The 23,826-nt window shown below is 35.1% G+C and overlaps 1 protein-coding gene and 1 long non-coding RNA gene across 4 annotated transcripts; one reads left to right on the top strand and one right to left on the bottom strand.

The window, feature by feature from the left end:
- Positions 1-3,615: 3,615 nt before the first annotated feature.
- On the bottom strand, positions 3,616-6,134 carry LOC126662352 (uncharacterized). Of its 2 annotated transcripts, none has more exons than XR_008789617.1 (6): positions 5,959-6,134; positions 5,494-5,555; positions 5,031-5,274; positions 4,576-4,645; positions 4,382-4,459; positions 3,616-3,733 (listed from the first exon to the last, which is right to left on the bottom strand). It is a non-coding gene; the product is annotated as an uncharacterized LOC126662352 (long non-coding RNA). The 2 variants fall into 2 exon arrangements; XR_007635750.2 differs by having other exon boundaries at positions 5,031-5,293.
- A 4,600-nt stretch (positions 6,135-10,734) lies between these two features.
- LOC126659767 (sugar transporter ERD6-like 16) lies at positions 10,735-15,956 on the top strand. Of its 2 annotated transcripts, none has more exons than XM_050353101.2 (17): positions 10,735-10,997; positions 11,290-11,442; positions 12,022-12,081; positions 12,167-12,232; positions 12,762-12,827; positions 12,907-12,982; positions 13,088-13,152; positions 13,686-13,778; positions 13,864-13,944; positions 14,037-14,121; positions 14,202-14,248; positions 14,341-14,403; positions 14,632-14,691; positions 14,788-14,841; positions 14,947-15,006; positions 15,285-15,399; positions 15,490-15,956. In XM_050353101.2, the coding sequence occupies exons 1-17, from the start codon at positions 10,782-10,784 to the stop codon at positions 15,603-15,605; spliced, it is 1,476 nt and encodes a 491-aa protein (XP_050209058.1). In that variant the 5' UTR covers positions 10,735-10,781; the 3' UTR covers positions 15,606-15,956. The 2 variants fall into 2 exon arrangements, with proteins under 2 accessions (XP_050209058.1, XP_050209059.1); XM_050353102.2 differs by having other exon boundaries at positions 10,907-10,997; positions 11,247-11,442.
- The last annotated feature ends 7,870 nt before the right edge of the window (positions 15,957-23,826 follow it).

Genomic DNA, 23,826 nt, shown 5'->3' on the forward strand with positions numbered 1-23,826 from the left:
AGACCGTGTAATCAATAACACAGGAGTTAATAACACGAGAGTGAATTAGCGAATGTGTGTTCTTTAGGTTTGCTTAACAAACATCAATCAATTAATTATTTAGGTTAATTATAACACGAGAGTGAGTAGTTGCCTATTAATTGTTTAATTGACTGTTTTTGCCTGTAGCGGCTTGAGAGAGAGCTATAGGTGCCTTAGATCAGCCTGAACCAAAATTTGATAACGAAATCCATAAACCATGAGATTAATGGCATAAAGTAGATTAATAATCCCTGATCTTTCTCATTATTGTTTAAATCCTATTTAATTTACAGCCTTAGTTTACTTTATTCTTTAATTGTTTAATCTAACTTTTAAATTTACATACTTCAATCCAAATTATCTTTTTAACTATCCGAATCGAGTCTCCTAATTGGTTGTCTTTAGAAGCTTTCTCTGTGGGTACGATATCCGGATTTTACAGTCTATATTACGAGTTGACACTGTACGCTTGCAGTATTTTGCCAACAGAGGTTATCACATTATAACACGTCATTAAAATAATAGCATTATTGTAATTTTGTTTGTAGTTTTTTTACACTTTTAAATATTGATAATATAATAATGTCGTCATCTTAATGACGTGTTATAATGTGATTGACTCACTCCACGAATAACGTGATAGACTAATTCTACCTAATAATTCTCTCATACTACTCTTGCATTTAGGGGCACACATAATCTTTCATTCGATCCAGTGGATTTTCCAAACACCATCATTATTCTCCCATCAAAAGTTGTTACAAAGTTTTTGTAGGTATAGCTTGTATCACTGTTTTGAGTAGCACTTCCTTCCCTTTAGTGAAAACAATTCATGTAATTTGTTAATTTATGATTAACAATATTATTGAAAATTTATGAACAAATTACGCTAAGGTCCTTGAGTTATATTATAATTGACAATTTGGTACCCCTTGTTTCAAAATTCTACTTAATAGTCCCTTAGTTTTAATTCTATTAACTATTAGGTCCCTCCGTTAATTTCGACACTTATTTTCAAACGATTTGCTACCCCACCATTATTTTTGTGAACGATTTGGTCCTCACTTTTATTAAACGATTTGATTCCTCACTTTTAAACAATTTAGTACCCGAATTTCAATCTGTTAAACGATTTAGTCCCTCAAATAAACAGAAGGATCTCTCAGTTAACAGAATTATAATGAGGGACCATTAAGTAGACTTTTATAACAATGGATACCAAACTGTTAATTATGATATACCTCAGAAATTTTTAAGTAATTTGCTCAAAATTTATTCTCTGAGGTATTGTCACACTTCATAGTTGATAAAAATTTATTAATATAAATTTTTTTATTTGGTCTAACCATTTTTATTTTATAATTTGTTCTAAAAACAATTTGGTCAATTCTTTAAATATTGACTAACATAGAACGATGCTATGATTATTCAATTAGAATGTAACGTTACTTAGAGAGGTCGGAATTTATAATGTACTGTGAAAATGACATTAATGTTCATTAACAGCATGAAATAGAATGTTTTGTTTTGTAATAAGAAATGGTAATTTTATTTTCCACCAACAATTGTCCAATTTGAGATCTATCCAAGACATGCTCCATAAAAGGAAAATACCGTGTATTTTCTGCTCGAAGTAAATTCCATTACTACATTCTGTAAAATATTCTCCAAAGTTCAACCCGTAGTATTTCTACTCGTTTATTATTAGATTTATCATTGAAATAATCACCAAACCGAAACTAAATTAATCGCAATTAGATTTTTTTTAAAATAACTGTAACTGTAATTGAATTATATAACTGAACCGAACTAACCAAACTCAAAATAAATTAAAATTTAAATATGGTTAAGTCGGTTAATTAAGTTGTATCCGAATAGTGTAGTATCCTAATTAGTAGCAATTGGTATTCCCACCATCTTATTCTATATTATAGCCTTTTTTTAAGGTCTAATGTCTTAAAAAAGATCCCGACATTTTAGTTTCTTTTCAATCCTATCCTGACGTTCAAAAATCATCAGATTTACCCTATTTCACATTTTTGTGTTTTAATTGTATCCTAAAATATTAAATTGATGTCTTTTTCATTCGGGAAAAATACAAAAATGTTCTCGATGTCTAGCATATATTAATTGTATATGTTTAAAATTTAATTAGGTTTAGTTAAATTAATTAAGAATATAAATTAATTACAATTTGATTGTGATTTTTAATTAGTTTTTAAAAATAAGGAACTTATATGTACTTTTTTGAATGGAAATGAATCCAATTTTATCTTTAAACTTAGTTAATTGAATGATTTCATCATTTAAATAAACGAAATTGTTGAAAATTGAAAAATTGGAGTACAATTGAAACAAAAAACATACAAAATAGGAACAAGTTGACTAGTTTTCAACGTCAGGTTTAGAATTGAAAAGGGACTAAAAATCGGAATTTTTAAAATATTAAGCATTTTTTTAAATAGTCAAACATTAAACAATTTACTTTATTATATTATATTTTACTTATTCTATTTTTATACTATTATTTATTTAATTTTAATTTTAAATTAACAAATCTATCTTGGATTTGCAAATGGATTATTTAGTTGTTTCTGTCTTGGATTATTGTTGCAAGAGCTATTCATCAAAAAGAAAAAAACAAATGTAACTAATTAGATATCAACTAAAAAAATACTTAACATAGCACACTTTGATATCACTACCACATAAATCACTTTCAGCAACACCGGACAAGTGTTGCTATATGTACAAAAACTGTTGCCTTAGATCTATTGCAACGCTTTTCAATCGGCTACATTTGCGGCCGCTGCAATAGGTTTTGACAGCTATTGCAACAGTTTTTTTATACTATTGTAATACAAATAAAAGCGCTGCAATTTATAGCAAAAGCAACAGTTTCAAACATTTATTGTAACAGTTTTATAATGCATTTTAGGCAACATTTATTTTTTTAAGGTAACGATTAGTATAGTACTTTAGGCAACATTTATTTTTATAAGGCAACGATTGTATAGTACTTTGGGCAACATTTATTTTTATAAGGCAACAATTTAGATGGTACTTTAGGCAACACTTATATATACTGATGCAATGGTTTGACTAAAACTTTAAATAACGGTTTATATAGAATACGCAACAGTTTATATTTAAAGAACAAGAATTAAAAGCAGAAACTAAAATTATACGCTAAATTTAGAAACGGAAAATATTAACTAAATTGCAATAACAGAATATTCACCAAAATTAAAAAACGGAAAATATCCATAAAATTCAAAATCGGAAAATATTTCATCCATCCATCCATTACATTACAAACATAAAATGTTCACCAAAATATTTATCAAAAATAACGATTATACTTCTAAACATTAGCGCCTTTTCTGCTACGGAATCATTTTCCACAAATATCTTCCTGAAATCCTGCAAAACCATAAACAACGATACTCAATATATACAAACATAATACATAATAAGATAAATGTGCATAAGAACGAGTACTTAACTAGAGTGTCGCTCAAAATTTAGACAACGTCTGCAAATGAAAACAATATTATTCAATTTCAGCTCAATGCTTAATAGACTGCATTAGCACTTTAACTAAACTGAAGGTGTCGTACCTCTTCCTGCGAGTTGAAGTACATGAAACTCCTTGGAAGTCTTTCACTCACCCGAATGGGCTTGTTTTGATGGACAGCAGTTCAACATCTATCTGAAAATTCAAAAGGAATAACAATCACATTAAACTGGAAGAGTCTAGAAGGAAAAATGGCAGTCATTTAATATGTAGACACTGTAGAAAGCCTATTTTTTTCTACTTTGTTTTACATATAATCTCCTATAGCCAACACTCTAACTGAAGTATTCTATGTGCTTCTGAAGAAATGTAACTTAGCAAAGTCAAAGCCGCTTTCTGTAATCCATCTTGAGATCAATTTATGAAGATTGATATTGAAGAATTTATGACATTGGGAAAAAGAGGAACTGTGACTTTATCAAATTGACTAGTTCATCCCACACCTCAGATTTAAGCAAATATTGCCTCGTATGTTCTTTTAAGAAGAAATCAAATTCTCATTTTTCTCTTACCAATCAAGCATTGGGCTACTAATTTAGGAAGATAGCATGAAAGCAAATTCTTTTGAAAAAAATGGAAGGATAAGCTCAGTAATGATCTTGGATCATTTAACTATTCGTATGAATTTTCTTATGATATATGGTTTGCTATTCCAGAATTAAAGGATCGATGGGTGATCAATTCGCTTTCAGATGCGTAAAAGATTTTAAATATCCTTTATATGTTCCAAACAAAACTAAAATGAATGTTTTTATAAATCAAAAGAGATGATAAACTTCGTACCTTTATTGTCGCATTTGGGGGAATTTCTTGAACTCCCTTACTTCCATATGCTAGCTCAGGTGGAACAATTAACAAAGGCTGCAAAACATAATTTATAAACAGTATACAATTAATTCCAATTCAACCAATATTATAGTCATAATTAACAGCATACGTGCTAGAAAATCGTCTCGCCTGTCCTCCGACGCGCATACCTTCAACACCTTGGTCAAATCCTTTAAGGAATGCTCTCCTCTCCGATTGTCCCACATCAAATCCATAAGGCTGCAGCAATCAAAGGAAGGGAAAGAAGTTAGACGAAAATTGTTGCAGACATAAGCAGAAAGCATATTTGATGAGTAAAAAGATGCTTAATTAACGCAGCCAGACTTTCATAAGCACAACTGTACAACCCATCATCAAATTATCTTCAACTTGCCAACTATAATCACATGTAAGATATATTTCCTCCTACATCCACTATATTTTAGGCCATTGTAGAATCATCAAGAGATCGCATTAAATATTTAGTCACCTTGTTATATAAGCAACTAGTGCCACAACAGTGCAAGTCCTCTGTCTAGGTTTTACCTCTTACTGAAAAGTTCTCCATCTCCTTCTAGCCACAACAATTATTAGAGTATTGGACACATGTAAGAATCTTAGATACCTGAATTTGTCTCTTCGTTTGGTTGTACTTTAATATTCTCATCAAGATGTCCGGTTTCTTCTTGCTCCTCGGCATTCTTTTCGAGATGTTCTAGTTCCACTACCATAACAGCTTTAATCTGTCATAATAAGCTTGTTTCGTTTGCTTTGAATCTCGGTTCTTTTGATCTCATGGAACGTTAGAATTATCAATATCAAATCCACATTTCAACGGTTCTTCTCTGGCATTCTGTCAAAGACCTTACCTGCATATTAATATCATGACTATAAAGCAATTAGGCATTATCACATACAAACATGAATAAAGTACAAGTCAACAACTAAATATCTTCATTAAACAAGTCTTCTAATATACTTATTCAAACAGCTCTGCCTGCTATTTTCTTTTCTACAAAGCTCTATATAATCTCAGACTTAACAGCTCTGAAAACATTTGCACAAGTAATAAAATAGAATAAACTTACCAGTAATAAACCTCAACAAGATTGGTGAACTTTGGATCCCTGTTAACAACTAATCCAAGAACCTGAATAAGAATATGGAAAATAAATTCACGCACAAAAACCGGTTCTAAACAATAAGCATGTAAATCAAATTGAAAATGAATTAAAAATGAGATTACCTTCAATCGATGGAAATTATGCACTGTAAATCAATTGAAATTGAAAAAGAGAGCAACGAAAATGAGAGCTTACCTTTCAATCGAAGAAATTGAAATTGCAAATAAAATTGAAATCGCAAATGAAATTGAAAATGAAAATGGAGATTACTTATTGATTGCAAAGAATAAAATAAAATCAAAAAAATTGTAAGCTTGTTCAGGTTTAACAAAACGAACATACACAATTCTCAATAAAATGAAAACAATTGCGTTCTAATATATTTTCTGGGGAAACAAACAAAGATCAGCGAGGAAGAGAAACTAAAACCTTGACTGAGGAAGTACACATATAGGGCTGAGATCGCAGACTTTGTTGATCTTCTCTTGCATAGATACGAGAACGAGACCTGAACTGCGAGGTTTTTTTGAAATTTGAAATGGAAACCCTAGGTCAATTAAAAGGTTCTCGAACGAGTTTTATTTGGAATTGAGAGAGAAAATTGATTCCAAAAAAATGATTTTGATTTTTTTAAAATAAAAATATAATAAAAATTTCCCATTTTAATTAAAAATTATAATTAGAAATTTTCAAATATTTTATATTTAAAATAAGATAACAGTTTAAAAGTGTTGCTAGATTTGGTAAAACTGTTGCATATTCTAAAGCTAATGCAACTGTTTTCCATATATGCTGCCTTATGTTGTAAATTTCTGAATTTTGCTAATTTCTGTGCAACGGTTTTTAACCGTAGCCTTTCTGTTGCCTTACATGTACTATTGCAATAGTATCAATAGTGCTGCAATGTTAGTGTTGCTGAAAGTGACTTATGTGGTAGTGTATTGACGTGTCACGCTCCAGTGCTAACATTGTATATTACTAATGCTAACCATATGCTATTTGCCAGGGTAGGCTTAATCTTGATGGTTAAAGCGTTTCCAGTTGCATTAATGTTGGTCCAAATTGAGCGCAATGTATGAGAGAATATATTCATAAGGCCCAGAATATGAAGCATATAACCGTGGACCGGACACCACATTAAACCCAAAACCCTAAGGTAATGGGTTAGATAGTCCATCCCATTTATATATTCCACAATCTACTCATATCTTTCTAATGTGGGATTTCCATCACACTTAATATTCAACAATCTACCCCTTAAGTGTGATACCCTTCCACATTGGACCGCTCAACTTACCTCGGAACTAGACTCCAACCCTTTCGGGATAGCTACCCGGAGTCACCAAGTTCCACCCAGCCGAACCGGGCTCCGATACCAATTGTTGGTCCAAATTGAGCGTAATGTATGGGAGAATACATTCATGAGGCCCAGAATGTGAACCATATAACTGTGGCCGAACACCACATTAAACCCAAAACCCTAAGGTAATGGGTTAGGTAGTCCATCCCACTTATATATTCCACATTCTACTCATATTTTTCCAATGTGGGATTTCCATCACACTTAATATTCAACAATCTCCCCCTTAAGTGTGATACCCTTCCACATTGGACTGCTCAACTTACCTCGGAACTAGACTCCAACCCTTTCGGGATAGAAGACCCGGAGTCACCAAGTTCCACCCAGCCGAACCGGGCTCTGATACCAATTGTTGGTCCAAGTTGAGCGCAATGTATGGGAGAATATATTCATGAGGCCAGAATGTGAAGCATATAACCGTGGGCCGGACACCACATTAAACCCAAAACCCTAAGGTAATGGATTAAATAGTCCATCCCACTTATATATTCCACATTCTACTCATATCTTTCCAATGTGTGATTTCCATCACACTTATTATTCAACAATTAAAAAAAGAGTTAATTAAAGAAATCACGGTCATTAGTCAAAATAATGAGACAGATACGTTGCTTAATTTTATTTTAGAGTTTTATCTTTTCTTCTTTCTTTTTTTGATTTTTATACTTTCGAAATTAGATAAATACCATCTTAGCAATAATCTTACTGCAAACCTTAATAGTAAATTTCAATTCTCTATTTTCTTCTCCATTCTTAGATCCGCTGAAGAGAAAAGGAGAGTATTAATTAGTTAGGGATTGCTAAGCAAATATAGGATATGTTCTTCATTCTTTGCCTCCACATCGGCAGACCATCCGTTCCAATTTCTTTTCCCTTTCCGATCTCCACCGTTCCCAACCGCTCGCCGCCGCCGCCATCACCATCGATGAACCAGACAAACAGCTGCTGAATTTGAGGCTAACGAACGACGAACTGCTCCGATGAACGAAGATCCACCATTGTTGATCCTGTGAATGAAGTACCACCATTGATGTTTACCTAATTTTTTTGTTGTTTGAGTGTTTTGCTGATTTTGGATGTCGATCAAGAAACTATAGCAAATTTTGATTTTTGGTGTTGCACAACCTGCATTCTAAGTGTTTGAGGAAATTCTTATGAGATCTGTAATGTTTTTGGATGTTGGGTAACTAATGGTTAACATTAGGTAAACTGCTGGATAACTTTGTGGAAAAGATGAGGTTGATGTCATTCGGTGAATTAGCCAAGGAGATCCACTTGAAGAAGGGGGCCGCGGCGTTGCGACAATATAAAATGTTTATGGATATGCTCATTTTGTTACAGTTTGAGTTATGAGAATTGTAATGTTTTTGGGTGTTTGGTAACCAATGGTTAATATTAGGTAAACCGCTGGATAACTTGTAATAAATGTTATTTTGAATATAGTATTAATAAAATTGTTAGTTAACTGTTATTGAATTTTACTTTTTCTTGCTATTTAACCAATGGTGTACTAAAGGTACACCAATGACCTTTGTTTTTAATACACTGTTGGTTAACAAATGGTTAACTAATGATTACTTAATAATTTTAGATTTAAAAAGACGATTTAGATTTTATTTGACGGTTGCTCTTACGGGGATGAAGGCGGAGGGGTTTGTAGTAGAATTTTCAACTAGTTTAATAGAAATGAAGGTTTGAATTTGTAATATTTTTGTTTTTTGGTTAACCAATGGTGTTAGTATACCGCTGGGTAACCAAAATTATATTTCTGAGATTAAAAAAAATATTTTTGAGAATAAAAAAAGTTATTTTTGTAAAAAAAAGTACAAATTGTATTTTTCAAAAAAAAAAATTGAGGTAGTATTCTTGAGAATATTTTATCTTTTTTTGGTATTTATCCAAAGAGGCATTAAAAAAATGATGAGTTTGAATATTCCTCCATAACTAACAATCAACAAATTGAGATTAAAAAGTCGTATCTATCTTTGACAAGAAAAACATATATATGCTATTCTAAAATTATACTATTGTCATACTAGCCCTTTCAAATAACAAATATTTACTGGTTTAATCATCGGATCAAAAGACAGACTCCATCAATAACTGATAGACAATACGTGTTTGGTGATATTTGATTGCCTGTTACTGTTTATATGCAAAATGACTTTAAAAGATATAAGTTTTATTTTTATTTATTAAATTATAAATAGATTATTTATATTATATTGAATAAAAATAATAAAAATTATTTTTTTACAAGCAACATTTAATTTAAATTTATTTATATACTTTTTAATAAATTTATAATTTATTATAAATTAATTGAACTATAACTACTCTAATATAAATATTTATTTAATTTATAAATAATTAGAGTATTGAAAAATAATTTTAAATATTATGAAAACAATATATTTAATAGAAATAATTTCGTCTAAATAATTATAAATATTAAAACAGCTATCAGCTGTTGGCAAAAACTTCTAAAATAGAACTTTTTTAACAACGGCTATTGAAGATTCAAACATTTTCAAAAAAAATTTAATTTTTTTTATCAATTAAATAAAAAAATTTAAAAAACAAATACTACGAATTTCACCGAGCTGAACCGAACTCCCTTTAAATAATCAACAAATATCAAAAATGGATTGCACATCCATTTGATAGAATCACATAAGGCGGATTAGAACCCACTTGGCAAATTTACTTTTCTTAGGCAAGTTTAGCATGTCAAGTGGTTATGATTTTTTTAATAATTTTAATATTACACTTGATTAAAAACTAATACTACTATTTATATTTTTTTTTTTGAAAATTTATAAAAATCAAACACATTTCTCTATTAATAAACATTTTATAGTGAGTGTAAAACGAATGATCTATCTTTTATTGTATTCACTCATGTTCATTGTTTTCTCAATAAACAAAAAAATAAATTTGAAATATTCCATTGTAAAAAAATAAATGATGACAAATTTGTAAAAATTTATAAAAATCAAACATATTTCTCTATTAATAAACATTTTATAGTGAATGTAAACGAATGATCTATTTCTTATTGTATTCATTCATGTTTATCGTTTTTTTAATAAATAAAAAAATAATTTTGAAAAATTTCATTGTAAAAAAATAAAGGTAAAATGTCGTAAAAAGGTCAAACCTTTCACAAAAGTTTCACAAAAGTCTTGACCTTTCAATTTTGTCGATTTTGGCCAAAAACTGATTATTTGGTTTCACAAAAGTCCCGGCTTTTCAATTTTGTCGATTTTGACCAAAAATGGATTATTTAGTTTCACAAAAATCCTGACCTTTCAATATATGTGCATGCCACGTAGGCAAATTAAAATCAAACTGAGAGATGGCCCAATTGAAACCAAATAGTCTGTTTTTGGACAAAATCGACAAAATTGAAAAGTCAGTACTTTTGTGAAATTTTTATGAAAGGTTTGACCTTTTTACGACATTTGGCCAAAAATAAATGCTGACGAATTTGTAAAAATTAAAACTTAAACTAATTTAGAAAATTCGCTCCAAAATATGACCCACAATTAACTTTATTAGCATGTCAATAACCATTGAACTTAAGCTTAAACCCAGATTAACGTTTTGTGATTAATGTTAATCAAAGGATGAAATCATGAGCTGGTAGGAGTAGGATCACCACGTCAGTGACAGCTTTACCCCACATGGACTTCCAATCCGGCTGCACACTCTTTAAATAATATACCTCTCCAATCATAGAGTTGGATTTTTTTTATTAAATTAAATATCTGGATTTTATTACACTTTTTTTGCATGCATATAAATTCCCTACTCATATCCATATTTCTTAAAAAAAAAACACTTCAAAAAAATTTCTTACTCTCTTCTGTTCATTTTTGAACTGAAAATAATGGCAATTGGGCAGTTCAAAGATGTTGAAGAAGGAGAAATAAATAATAATAATCTTGAAGATTTAGGAAAACCATTATTAATTAATGAAGAGAAATTAGGTGTTTCTTTGAAAAATGATGACATTTTTGGTAATTATGAGGAGAATGGATCCATGAAGATGGTTCTGCTTAGCACATTTGTTGCTGTCTGTGGTTCTTTTGAATTTGGATCTTGTGTAAGTTCTTTTTTTATTTTTTGAAAATTTTAAATTTTTTACTAGTTCTTGGTTTTTCCAAAATCTTCTTCTAGAAATGGGAAAGGAAAAATAAAATAAAATGTAAAAACTAACTCGCACGCACACTTTATTCAATCAAATCTTTTTTAGTTTTAGAATATGTGGGAATTTGACGTTTTGAATTCGGAATTCCATTTTTAGTTTAAAAACTCTAAAATAATACTATTTCGCCGTATTCGTGCTACATAGGTCCGTAAAGGGTTTTGTATAGCTGAAGAAATTGTTATGGCAGGTGGGATATTCAGCACCGAGTCAATCTGCAATAATGGAAGAACTCGGTCTGAGTACAGCTCAGTACTCCATGTTTGGCTCCATACTAACCATTGGTGCAATGCTGGGTGCTATTACCAGCGGCAGGATTTCAGACTATATTGGCAGAAAAGGGGTACATTTTCCAATTTCAAATCCAGGCTATGACAAATGATGGATAATTTGCATCCACAGTCCCTCAACTTTTCTCTTTTATATTTTTTTTGAATATAATTAAATTTCTTAAATTTAATATTTTTTGGATCATAAATCTCTATAGTTTGTCTTTATATTCATCAATTCTAAATGACGTGGAAATAAGTGGGACCCCCACGTAATTTATAGTAATAATCTAATCACATTCATATTATTAGATCGGTTACAGTCGATTTGGATACAACTAATGGCATGCCACAATTAATTGGTCATGGGTGATGTGGTGCTGATGTGGCACTTAATATGTAACATGGCATTGTATAGAAAATAATTTTATCATCCGCGTGTCCAAAATTAATAAAAATGGAGCCGAAGTACCATAAGTAATTTTGGGTGCATCAAAATCGAGGGATTTTGTTGTTACAAATCAAAAGGAAAGGACTATTACCGGAGTGAGACAGAAGTTGAGGGATTGTTATTAAAAATGACCCAAAATAATTAGTGTCCAATTTTACTAATAGTAATAATGTTGCTAAATTTGTCTGTATTGTATAATCAGGCCATGAGGATGTCAGCTGTATTCTGCATCACAGGGTGGCTGGCGGTCTTTTTCTCTCGAGTATGTGAAATTTCTGCTAATTTACAATGTTCTGTTTATATGACTAATTTTGGTTGCTAATTTCTATTTAATTACTTTGATTCAGGAATGTTTGTCTCTTGAAATGGGAAGGTTTTTCACTGGCTACGGAATTGGAGTTTTGTCTTTTGTGGTAATACTTACTTCCAATCACAATTTTTGTTTGTTTTTTTAGTTTAGAGACTAAATTTTAATTGTTTTAAGTTGATCACCAAATTTCAGTTGTTTTAAGCTGATCATCAAATTTTAATTTCTTTTCTAATTCGGTAGTTAAACTTTATTAAAAAAATTCAATAAAAAAATGCTAAATTTTAATTGTTTTAAGTTGATCATCAAATTTTAATTTCTTTTTTAACTCGGTAGTTAAACTCTATTTTTTTTTTTTGCCAAGTATGTATAATTAACCTAAAATCTCCTCGCTTAAATAAAATTATATATAAGAATAAGTTTTAAGGGTTTAAATTTTATGGTTCACCGTTTAAAAAAATATAAGTAAAATATAATTATCACGTGGCAAAAGACAACCGCTACATATGCATTTTAATTGGAAAATTTTCATAAAAATCAAAATATTATGAATAAAAATTGGGCGAATAAAATACAATAAAGCCATAAATTACCTAAAACTAATAGCAATTTATTATGAATAAAAATGAATACAGGTGCCAATTTACATAGCAGAAATAGCCCCAAAGGATCTACGTGGGGGGCTTACCACATTAAATCAGGTGGGAAAATATCCAAATTTGTAAGCATAAGTCCAGTAATTAATGTCTATTCATCACTAACCGTTTTATGTTTTTGCAGTTGATGATCGTTACTGGTGCATCTACAGCATTCTTAGTAGGAAGTGTTATATCATGGAGAATGCTGGCTCTAACTGGTATAATTTAATGCCATAATTTAATATAATATGATGTAATTAGCTAATTAGAGTTTATGTCAATATTATTACACACTTAAAACTAATTATTGATTCAATTTGAAGGTCTTGTTCCCTGCATTTTCCTGCTTATTGGTTTGCTCTTTGTTCCTGAGTCTCCTAGATGGCTGGTAAGAGTTTTGCTAAGCTTTGACTGCTCTAAATAATCGAGTCGAGTCAAAAACCGTCACACTCCGGTTTATTCTAAAATTTAAAATTATTTTTGTAAATCTAATTCATTGAGATTCAGTCGAGTAAGTAAAGCGGAAGAATTATACTCCATTGAGTTTTATTTAGGCGCTCGAGTTCGAATTCAGTAATAAGAATCGAGTTCGATATAATACTTAAAAACTATATTTAAAAAAAAAATAAAAAAAAAGAATATTTTAAAATAAAAATAAGTGTCCTTATAAATATTTATAAATTTAATAAAGTTCGGTTAGTTCATGACCTTATCGAGCTCAATACTTGAAATCAACTTGACAATTGATTCAGGAGTTTAAACTTGAACTCAACTCGATTACTATCGAGTCGATTTCAATTTTCAAGTAATGTTTTAATCAATTGCATTGCAAGTAGTTTGTGAGTTAACTCGACTTTGTTAAACCCTTAAGATTAATCATCAAAATGAGATAGATTTGGGACTAAAATTTCTGTTATTCAGGCAAAAGTTGGCAGAGAAAAAGAGTTCCAAGTTGCATTACAAAAACTTAGAGGCAGAGAGGCTGATGTTACGCATGAAGCGGCTGAAATTCAAGTACTTTTCCTGATTAGCTTGGCGAAATTCCTATTAAATTGTAATGTACTAACTTTTTGAAGCTAACTATGTCTGTTTTTGACAGGAATATATTCAATCTTCTCAGTACCTTCCTAAAGCGAGATTTCTTGATTTATTTACGAGGCAGTACATTCGTTTCGTGTTCGTAAGTAAAATGCTTAGTTGGTCGAAAATGTGGTTATCCATGGAATGTTTTCTTGTTTTCTAATATCTTGCAAACTTTGGCATGGTGTTCAGATTGGAGTTGCAATAATGATATGCCAGCAGTTTACAGGAATTAATGGGATTGGATTTTATGTCAGTCAAACATTTGTATCAGCTGGTATAAATAATTCTATTTTTCTTTCAATTTTAATTCAAAGTTTTTACTCTTCGTTCGATCTTAATTCTCGAGTCGTGCAGGATTTTCATCCGGCACAATTGGCACAATAGCTTATGCTTGTATTCAGGTATCTAAATTTGGCTATTTTCAAGATAGAAAAAATGAACAGTACAATTTCTTTTCGTTGCTGAAAGCTGATCCATCTGAAAATTGATTCAGGTTCCGGTAACTGCAGTAGGAGCATTATTAATGGACAAATCCGGGAGAAAACCGCTGATGATGGTAATTATTTGTTCAAGGTTTCATACTGGCTATGTAGCACGGAAACATAAAAACATAAAACAGAAAAAATGAAATATTTTATCTGAAAATGGAATTTCGAGAAAAAGTATCTCTTGCTTGTCATTCCCAATGAAACGCTAAATTTAGGATCGAAGAAGTTTCCGTACTACAGAACATATTGATAGAAGTATTCTAGTGATTACTAAACATGCTTTTCCCCATGTAAAGGTTTCTGCAGCTGGCATTTTTCTAGGCTGCTTCCTAACTGGATTTTCTTTCTTGCTCAAAGTAAGTTGCCAAAACTGTTAGATACTTCGTACCGCGTATCTTGTTTCTACTTGTCAAGATTTATAAATTTAATTTTGCGGTCTATTTGCAAACCAGGAACATAATTTGTTTCTTGGATACGTACCGATAATTGCTGTTTCAGGAGTGCTGGTAGGTTTACCTACCCTGTTACTACATTTTGTTTAGTTTATTCTGCGTAACTCGAAAATTTATTGTATTGTTTTAATTTGTGATTTCTTTTCGTGGTGAAATCAGGTATATATATCAGCCTTCTCAATTGGAATGGGGGCAGTTCCATGGTTGATAATGTCTGAGGTTAGTACGATTAGCCAATTAGCTTTAACGTAGTGGTATCTATGTAGCGCGGAAAAGGAAACGCTGAAACAGGAAATGCCGAAATGAAAAATGCTGAAATGACATTTTATATAAGGCCAAGTTATAAATAGAGTTTCATAGTTTTATAAGCATTTTTAAAAACAGAATCAGAACACCGAAACGTAGAAATTCAGAAGTTTTTCTGCAAAGGGCATATCTAAGATAGATTACAATTCCGAGCTCGTACAATCTAAAAACTTATGCAATTTCTTTGTCAGATCTTACCGATAAATATAAAGGGAGTTGCTGGAAGCTTGGTGGTGTTGGTGAACTGGTTAGGTGCTTGGCTAGTTTCTTACACTTTCAACTTTCTTGCAACATGGAGCGCCGCCGGTAAAATTCAATTGTTTGTCAAGTAAAAAATAAAAAAGTTGTTATTATTTATATCAAACTAACACTTTTCCAATGCTTGGTTTTTTACAGGTACATTCTTTCTGTATGCTGGATTCTCATTGCTGAGTATCTTATTTGTCGCCAAGTTTGTACCGGAAACGAAAGGAAAGACCCTTGAAGAGATTCAAGAATCTATCAATTCATAGGAAGGAACATTTTTGTGAGAATTTTGAAATTTTGAAGCGAATGCAGAAGGTCCGATCTTAAACAGCAGCAAGAAATTGCAGAATCGTACTGCATCTGCATCGACGCGCCATTTTGTTGATATTTTTTTGTGCTTGGGAGAGGCTATAAGGCCTTTTCTATCTTCATATTGAAGAGAGGTCATGTGTATTTTAAATTTTGTTTGCTAGCTATTCATTTAGTAGGCAAGTGATGCAAATAATCCAGTCAATGAAAAAAGAAATTTTAAGCCTAGCTAGTTGAAGTGCAAGCTTAAATTTCACTTGTTGCTTAAAGAATTAGAAATGTTCATCCCGAATTTTAACTTGATTCAAGACTTGACTCAAAATGTCAAGAAGATGCAAGCCGACATTTCCACCAAGAGATTAGATCTAAATCTTGATATCTACGAGTTTATGCTGACTGACGATGAAAAGTTGACATTTAATTTCAAACTTCATCACCTCATAAGATTCAATAAAACATATATAGGACTCAAAAGATCATGTGAATAGTACATCAGCGTTATGGATACAACTAATAACGCTTCCCATCCCATCAGCGTTATGGATGGGAAGCGGTTCGGCAATTTCACTCTTTCCTCGATTTTATAATCTTTCTAATCAAAAGAGAGCCACTACTAAAGATGTTCGAACCGACGGTTGGCGATGGAGACATAGATTAAGGGGTAATGAGATTATTTTACTTGACAATTTGAAGCCTATGTTTGATGCTATAATTTATGTCTTGGGACAAAAGGATGAAGTCCTTTGGAAATCAAGTTCGGGCAAGTATACTCCAGCTTCTTTTTGTTGAATTCGGTCTGCTTTTAGCGAGGGAACTGCTGCTCGCTCAGTAGCTGCTGCTGCCTCAAGCCAATCTCCTACTGCTAGTGCTGTCTTACATCGTCAGGTTGCTGCTGTCTCGGGTCACTCAGCTGTTGCTGCCTCAAGTCATCTACCTACTGTTGCCTCAAACAGTTCATCCATTGCTGCTGACACAAGCCATTCAGTTGCTTCAAATCACCATTCAGTTGCTGCTAATGAACAGAAAATTTATTCAGCGAGTGCAATAATTCTACAGTTCGGGACGGGTACTCCTTTTAAGCGGATATGGGATTCCTTAGCGCCTCCAAGAGTTAAGTTTTTTATCTTACTTGTATTTCATAATATAGTTCCATCTATTCATTTTCAGGCAGTCTATTCTATTATTTCAGTGGATAACTCTTTATGTTCTATTTGTGGTGTGCTATAAACGTAAGAACATATTTTTATTCATTGTAATTATACTCGGAGTATTTGGTGTGGTATGCTTCAAAAGTTGGATATGTGTTGGGTTTTTTCTTCTAAGTTAGTGGATTTTATGTCTCAGTGGCAGGATACTATTACGAGAGGTCCATACGGGAAACTTTAAAACGTTCTCTTGATGATTACTGTTTGGGAGATTTGAAATAGTAGAAATAGAAGAGCTTTTATTAAGAAGGATGTTTTAGTTTATAACTTCTTGTGCATGAACTATAATAGAAGTTTTGCTTATTTTGGTTTGTATTTATTTAGAAATTCTTTATGTGTTTTATTTTCAGACTCTTGATTTCGCTTTTTTTCTAAATCGTAGTCTCTGGTGTGCATCTTTATATGTCATTTTTTGTGCAAAAGCTTAAGGTTATTCATAAAAAAAATGCTTAAGAATTTATTATATATTCATATTGATTTATTATTTTATTATTTTATCAATAACAAATAAATTAATTTTATACCTTTTGATAGTAATTTACAATTATATATCAATTTCAATCAAGTTATAATAATAAATAATTGATGAATCACCAAACAGAATCCGAGCTTTACCAACCTGCACACCACAAGCAAACAGAGGTCAGAAGGAACTCCGGTGGGGGTCACCGGACGTTCACTCCGACGCTCAAGTAAGGTTTTGAAGTTGAGGAAGAAGAAGAAGAGAAAAGAGAGTGCTTAGAGTAGAGAAAAAGAAATTACCTAGGGTTTGTCCTTAAACCCTCTATTTATAGTTAGGGTTTAAGGACAAACCTGCCTTGCTGGCAGGCTGTGAGCCCAGTGGTCCCAGAAATCAGTTATGCTGACGTGGCAGAATATCCTTGCGGGTGGCACGGGTTGTTAGGTGTGTCAGAGGGAACATTCTTCACGTACCTGTCAGAAGATCTCCTGTGGTCCCAGGATCTGGTACACGAGCGTGTGTTTCTGGGCAAGACCCCGGAGCCCGGTTAGACCTTGAAGCCCGGATAACTTGGGGACCAAGTTATCATGGTTCTGGTTCCTGAGGGTACCTCGAAGCCCGGGTCATAGGATCCGATCTTTCGGGTTTATGAACTCGGAGCTCGGTCTAGGTCTGAGTTGAATATGACTCGGAGCCCAGATAGAATCCTTGGTCCGACCTTATCATACATGAATGTCTCGGATGATGTTTGAATGTCCATCGATCCGGTGACCCCCCAAGTCATGTTATCTACGATTTCGAGAAGGTCGGACATTGTTACCAGGTCGGTGAAATGCTTGACTTAGTGATGTTCGTTCCTGGCGAGGTTGCTTCGCCCCTACTAGATGTGCTACGTTATCACTAGTCCCCCCCTAGTTTATCGGATATTTATGTCCGAGGTGGTGGAGTTCTCCGAAGTATTATTTCACGTGAGCCTTGGTGTGTTTGTCTTGTTTTTGGGTGGCCTCTGACACCGAGCCGTTTGTCAGGAGGGATGGTGAGCTGATATTGTGTGTGAAAGGACCTGTCTGTCGAGATGTCTTATCTGACAGCTGTTGTGACCGTTGTCCTAGGTGGCGGTTGCTTGCTGTCTACGCTGGGTCCACGTGTCCTGTAGTTATGGCGTGAGCGGTTTCCCAGGAAACGTTGTGAGTGGAAGGAGAGAGAAAATGTGAGCGTGTCTCTTCGTTTTCCCTCTCTTTTTCAGTTACAAGTTTTAATTTTTCAAATCTTACAAAACTTCTCGCTTTCTTTCTCAGTTTTCATCTTTCCTTTTTTGCTGAACCAAAGACAAATTCTGTTTCTCTGTTTTCTCTGCATTTCTGGTTTTCCTTTTTTCTTCGATACAAGGTTTCTTCAGTTGCTGTTTGGAAGCTTAATCTGGTGGTTCTCCTTCAAGGATTCATCCAAGTTTTGCGGTTTAGTCTTACGCTTCTTCATCTTTCCAGGAACTTTCTGCATTTCTCTACAAGTAAGTGTCTTCTGTTGTAATGATTTTGTTTTATGTTTCAAGCTTTTCATTGTGTTTGATGTGCTTGACTTCTATTCTTGTGCCACGTTGATTCGGAAAGTTTTTTCTCAGAAATGTTTGATCATTGTTCGTTATTGTTTCAATGTATGTGTTATGAACTGCTTGATTGAATTTCGTGATTTTGTTTTACTGTTTGTGTTCTTCGTTTGGGAAAAGAATTTCCAGAAATCTGGAGATTCTTTATGGTGTTCTTCGTGTTCTGATGGTTTCACCCCTTAGGAAATCTGTTTTGATTTGTAATTTCAAGTTTTAGCAAATTTGTCTTGTTTGTCTAGTGGAACTCGTCTCATCCGAGCTTGTTTCCCTGTCCTTAGGTATGTCGGGTGACCCATCAGATCGCGAGGAAGGGGTGGGTTATGACGATAACAATATGGATATGGAGGAGCCATCTGCTGAGTTTTATGTGGTTCGTCCCCGACCTGATGAGGCTGCCGAGGTGGAAGAGGTGGGGACCTCGATACCTGCTGACCCTTCCCGAAAAGGGAAAGAAAAGAGGAAAGCTGCTGGTGATAAGTGTCACGACCCAAATTATTGAGCCGAGACCGGCGCTAGGGAATGGGAGTGGTAGCTCCGAAACCCGTAGCAAGCCTAAAACCACTCTAACTTTTTCGCGGAAACGCAAACACAACTATCCTATAAACATGTAATAAGAAGACACGTTTACAATCATAACGTACATCATATATATCACATCATCGATACAACCATAGTGGGCATCTCATTTCCGTAACTTGTACGTACTAGCCCGTCTATCGATCAATACAAAACTGACAACCAAAAGACGTCACATCAAACAAACATTAAATATGTACACAACCTATACGACCTGACTATTCTATGCTAAGACTCGTCATACGTATACTACTGCAGCACCAAGGGGACTCGTACTCAGCACACCAAAGACGGTCTGTCTGATCCGACTCTATACACCTGAAAAACATCAATGTGAGGGGTCAGTATTTGGGGAAATACTGAGTGAGAAAACACATTACTAGGGTATTATAGAAAATAACATCGCAATTAAAACAAAACACATATATACAAACATATTATACTTCAAGCATTTGATCCGATCGAAACCCTAGTCTCTTAGCATGCATACTGAACACCATCACAACACTTAACGATCGATCGATATGAGTCCGGGATAATTCCACCAGTCAACTCGCAGATACAGGCCCCGGGATAGTTCAACCAAGTAGGCCTTGTATCGCATGCACAAACAAGTATGATAAACAATCAATGCAATCTCTATCTATGACTTACCCGGACGCTGGTGATCACACAGCCTATTGACACCCAATAGGTAGCTTGTTTCCCCCGGATCATATACTAGTTTTCACAATCTATATATATTCGATAATACGATGTACAAATTCATTTCTATCGATAAAATACTATAGCATGCGATGTAGTTTAATATTATATTTATAATATAAAAACTATCTATTGCGTAATAATACTCAAAGTAAGTTTAACTCACAACGATCGCTATTCCTTATATCCAAACGTAAGCTCCACACGTCATTCACTCTTTTAACTATTCCAGCTCGTCGATCTCGTACCTCGTTGATGTATCCACTTCCTATTCACATCATACGTACGTTTAATTCATAAACGTAGGCTTAATATCAAAACCCTAAGTTATAAACTTAGGTTAATACAATCGTATCTCTAATACGATTCTTAACTTTAGTAATCTCTTAATCATATGTTTCTTTTAAACGTCCTAGTTTACGTTTTGATATTCAATCGAATCACGATTGATTACACGACTTGAAATTGTCTGAAATCGAGTTTCCGCGTCGCGTTAGGGCTCAGAAGCCAAAACTATCAATATTCGCTAACGAAGGACTGCACGTTCGTGCAGCAGTGTACTGTGCAGTACGCTGCACGATCGTGCAGTTGCTGTGCTGCACTACGACATACTAAATCGATCCGTAACGCTTAATAACATCAAAAACTCAAGATTCAAGCTTAAAACGTCGAATTCAAACTCAAAATCATTAAAACGGTAAAACCGCTCGAAACCCTAAACCAAAACGTCAAGCTTACCTCGATTTGAAGCTTAAAGATGATAGAGAATCAAATTCTTAATCCAACGGCGCGAGAATCACTCGATTCGGACGAGAAACGGCGAAGCGGCGACGGATCGAAATCGTTCGTCAAAACCTTCTGTGAGTTTCTTTCTCCTTCTGATCATTCCTTATTCTTAAGGAAACATATATATAGTTTGGCAAATTTGCCACTTTAATCCTTCATTTCTTTAACTTAAATCATTTCTCTTTTAAACTTTCAATTTTAACCGAACGATTAATTATTCACTTAAACTCGAATATCTACGTATTATTTATATCCAAATAAATAATACTACTCCAAATATAACTATTCTCGTCGATAATCTTCCGATTGCTATTCTCGAGGCTAAATTGGCTAATTTGCACTTTGGTCCTTGAACTCTTCAAAATTGACAATTTAGCCCAAAATGAATCCGCGTCCAAATTTTAAAAGGTCTCCGATTGACCTGAAACTTTTACCACCAATACTATAAAACATTTCGCGGACCTTGGCGAAATAATTCTATTTTCGGACTTAACTGGTTAAATTACCACTTTAGTCCCTGAACTCTAGTTTGTAACTTTTCTTGATATTTTTCCTTATTTTCTTATTCTAATCCTCAAACATATACGTCTTACTCCATATTATCCTTTTCTTTAATATCCCATATCTTTATCTTTGCAACTCCGGTCCTTTTCTGCCGGACACGTTGCACTAAACGGCACCTGAACTTACGGGGTATTACAATAAGCCTGATGATCGGGATATCAAGGCGTCGCGGTGCACCATGGGTTTTTTGAGGGCTGTGCGAAAAGCGTTTGACATCCCGCAGGAGTACGAGCTGTCTATGATTCCCGCGGGGAAGAGATTAAATGACGCTCCTCCCGAGAACACGATTATGCTCACCCTGGAGCATCTCCAATCCGGCATCCGGTTTCCCATATCCGAGCAGTTCAAGAGGTTGAGCAACTACTTCGAAGTGCCGTTATCCCAGATTCATCCTAATGGAGTGCGGCACTATTCTTGTTTCTTGGAGCTGTGTCGGCAGAATGGGGTGACCGATAGTATGCGACTCTTCTGTTGTATGTACCTGATGTCGCTGAAGGATCAAAGTCATTTCGCCTATCTGCGATTCCGGGGTGAGAGGAAAGACTTGGCCGGGGGGCTGGTGTCGGGGATAACTGACTCCTTGAGGGACTTCAAGGAGGACTATTTTCAAGTATCTCACCCAACTGCTTTCCAGGGGATGGTGACCACCTGGGTCGCTAAGTGTTATAAGCCCGACAAGTGGTTCCATGTTCCCGGCCCTTTGGAGCGAGATGATATGTACAAGCTCCGAGATGCTGCTCCTGCTGGGGAGAAAGCACAGGCCGACGACCTGTGTCCTAAACTCCTGTTTGATTACTGGAAGGGCACAGCTGCAGCTAGCGCTGGTCTGTTTGTTGTTTTCTTCTTTTTTTTTTTTTGTCTGTTATGTGAAGTGGTTGCTACTGTTTGTGTTATATTTTAACTCTGTTATGTTTTGGTGTGATTACAGTGAACAGTCTGGACCCCGCCAAACTGATTGGGAAGAAAAGAAAAAGGCCCGCTGTCCGAGCTGCGACCCCTACAGTCCCGCGGGCTGCACCCGCTGCGGGTTCGGCTGTCCCCCGGCCTTCCCCTGCGGGTGAGGCTGCTGCTAATCCCAAGTCTCCGGAGGTTCCGGAAGGCGTTCAAGTCACGGGGTTGGATGCAATCCCTCTCCGAGTTCAAAGGCCCGGCGAGGTGGAGTTTCCCCCTGCCGCCGAACCGAGAAGGGACATTCCCTCTGTGGATCTGGGCTCGGCGGAGACCGTGATGGGACCTCGACAACCCGAGGATGTTCCTCAACGGGCTGCTCCTGAAGTCGGGGGTCCCAGCGCCCGTGCTGTGGGATCTCGAATGCCGGATCTGCCGGACGTTTCCTCGGATTCCAGTACGACCGCTTCTGGCCATCAGGGGATAACTCGGGCAAGATTTGCCGAGTGGGTTGGGCAGCACAACCCGGGCGTCCGGGTATCGATTCACGAGCTACCCATCGCTGGGGATATTGCTCGGGTGACTACGCTACCCGAGGACGAGGCCTACTATAAGACCTACAAACCAGAGAACTTGCTGGCGACGGTCTCTGCCCTCTGTATCCAGGTAATCTCTTCGACTTCTTATTTTGTTTTACTTGATTTATTTCCCTTGTTGTTTTAAGTAACTTTGTGTTTGTTTTCAGGCGGCTCAAATGTCTTACCGGGCTGACCGGCGTGCTAGCCAGAATGAGGACGACCTTCTACTGGCCAAGAGGCTTATGTTGTCTGAGGCGGCCAAGGTTCGTGACGCGGAGAAGAGGGCAGGAGAAGCCGAGAAAAGGGCCTCGGAGGCCGAGAAAAGAGCGTCGGACGGAGCTTCTCTGGTGGCTCAGCTGGAAGATAAACTGAAGAATTCCAAGGATCGAAGGTCGGAAGACCTGGAGATGCTGGGAAAGCTGAGAAATGACGTCAGTCGTTTGGAGACTGAGAAGGCTGCTGAGAAAGAAGATTTCTCCAAGCAGCTCGCTGACGTCACTCGCCGGAACGAGCTGGCCTCCAAGGGACTCCGGGATTCGGTGGAGGACCTGAAGAAAAAACTGGCTGAGGCCGAAAGGCGAGCCGAGAAAGCTGAGGCCCAAGCTGCGGAAGGCACGGTCCGAGAGGAGAACCTGTATGAGGACTTCCGGAAGATGTTGTTCGTCGGCGAGGTCCAAGTTGGCGAGTTTGTGAGAGGCCGGTTTGGAGCCGATGTCGATGTCTCGGATTTTAAGCTGGACGTGCTTGATTTACATCGCCGTGCCAAAGAGCTGCCTGAGGATTATGACATGCCAGCAGATATTGAAGACT

This window comes from Mercurialis annua, linkage group LG8, assembly GCF_937616625.2.
Source record: "Mercurialis annua linkage group LG8, ddMerAnnu1.2, whole genome shotgun sequence".
Classification (NCBI taxonomy): domain Eukaryota; kingdom Viridiplantae; phylum Streptophyta; class Magnoliopsida; order Malpighiales; family Euphorbiaceae; genus Mercurialis; species Mercurialis annua.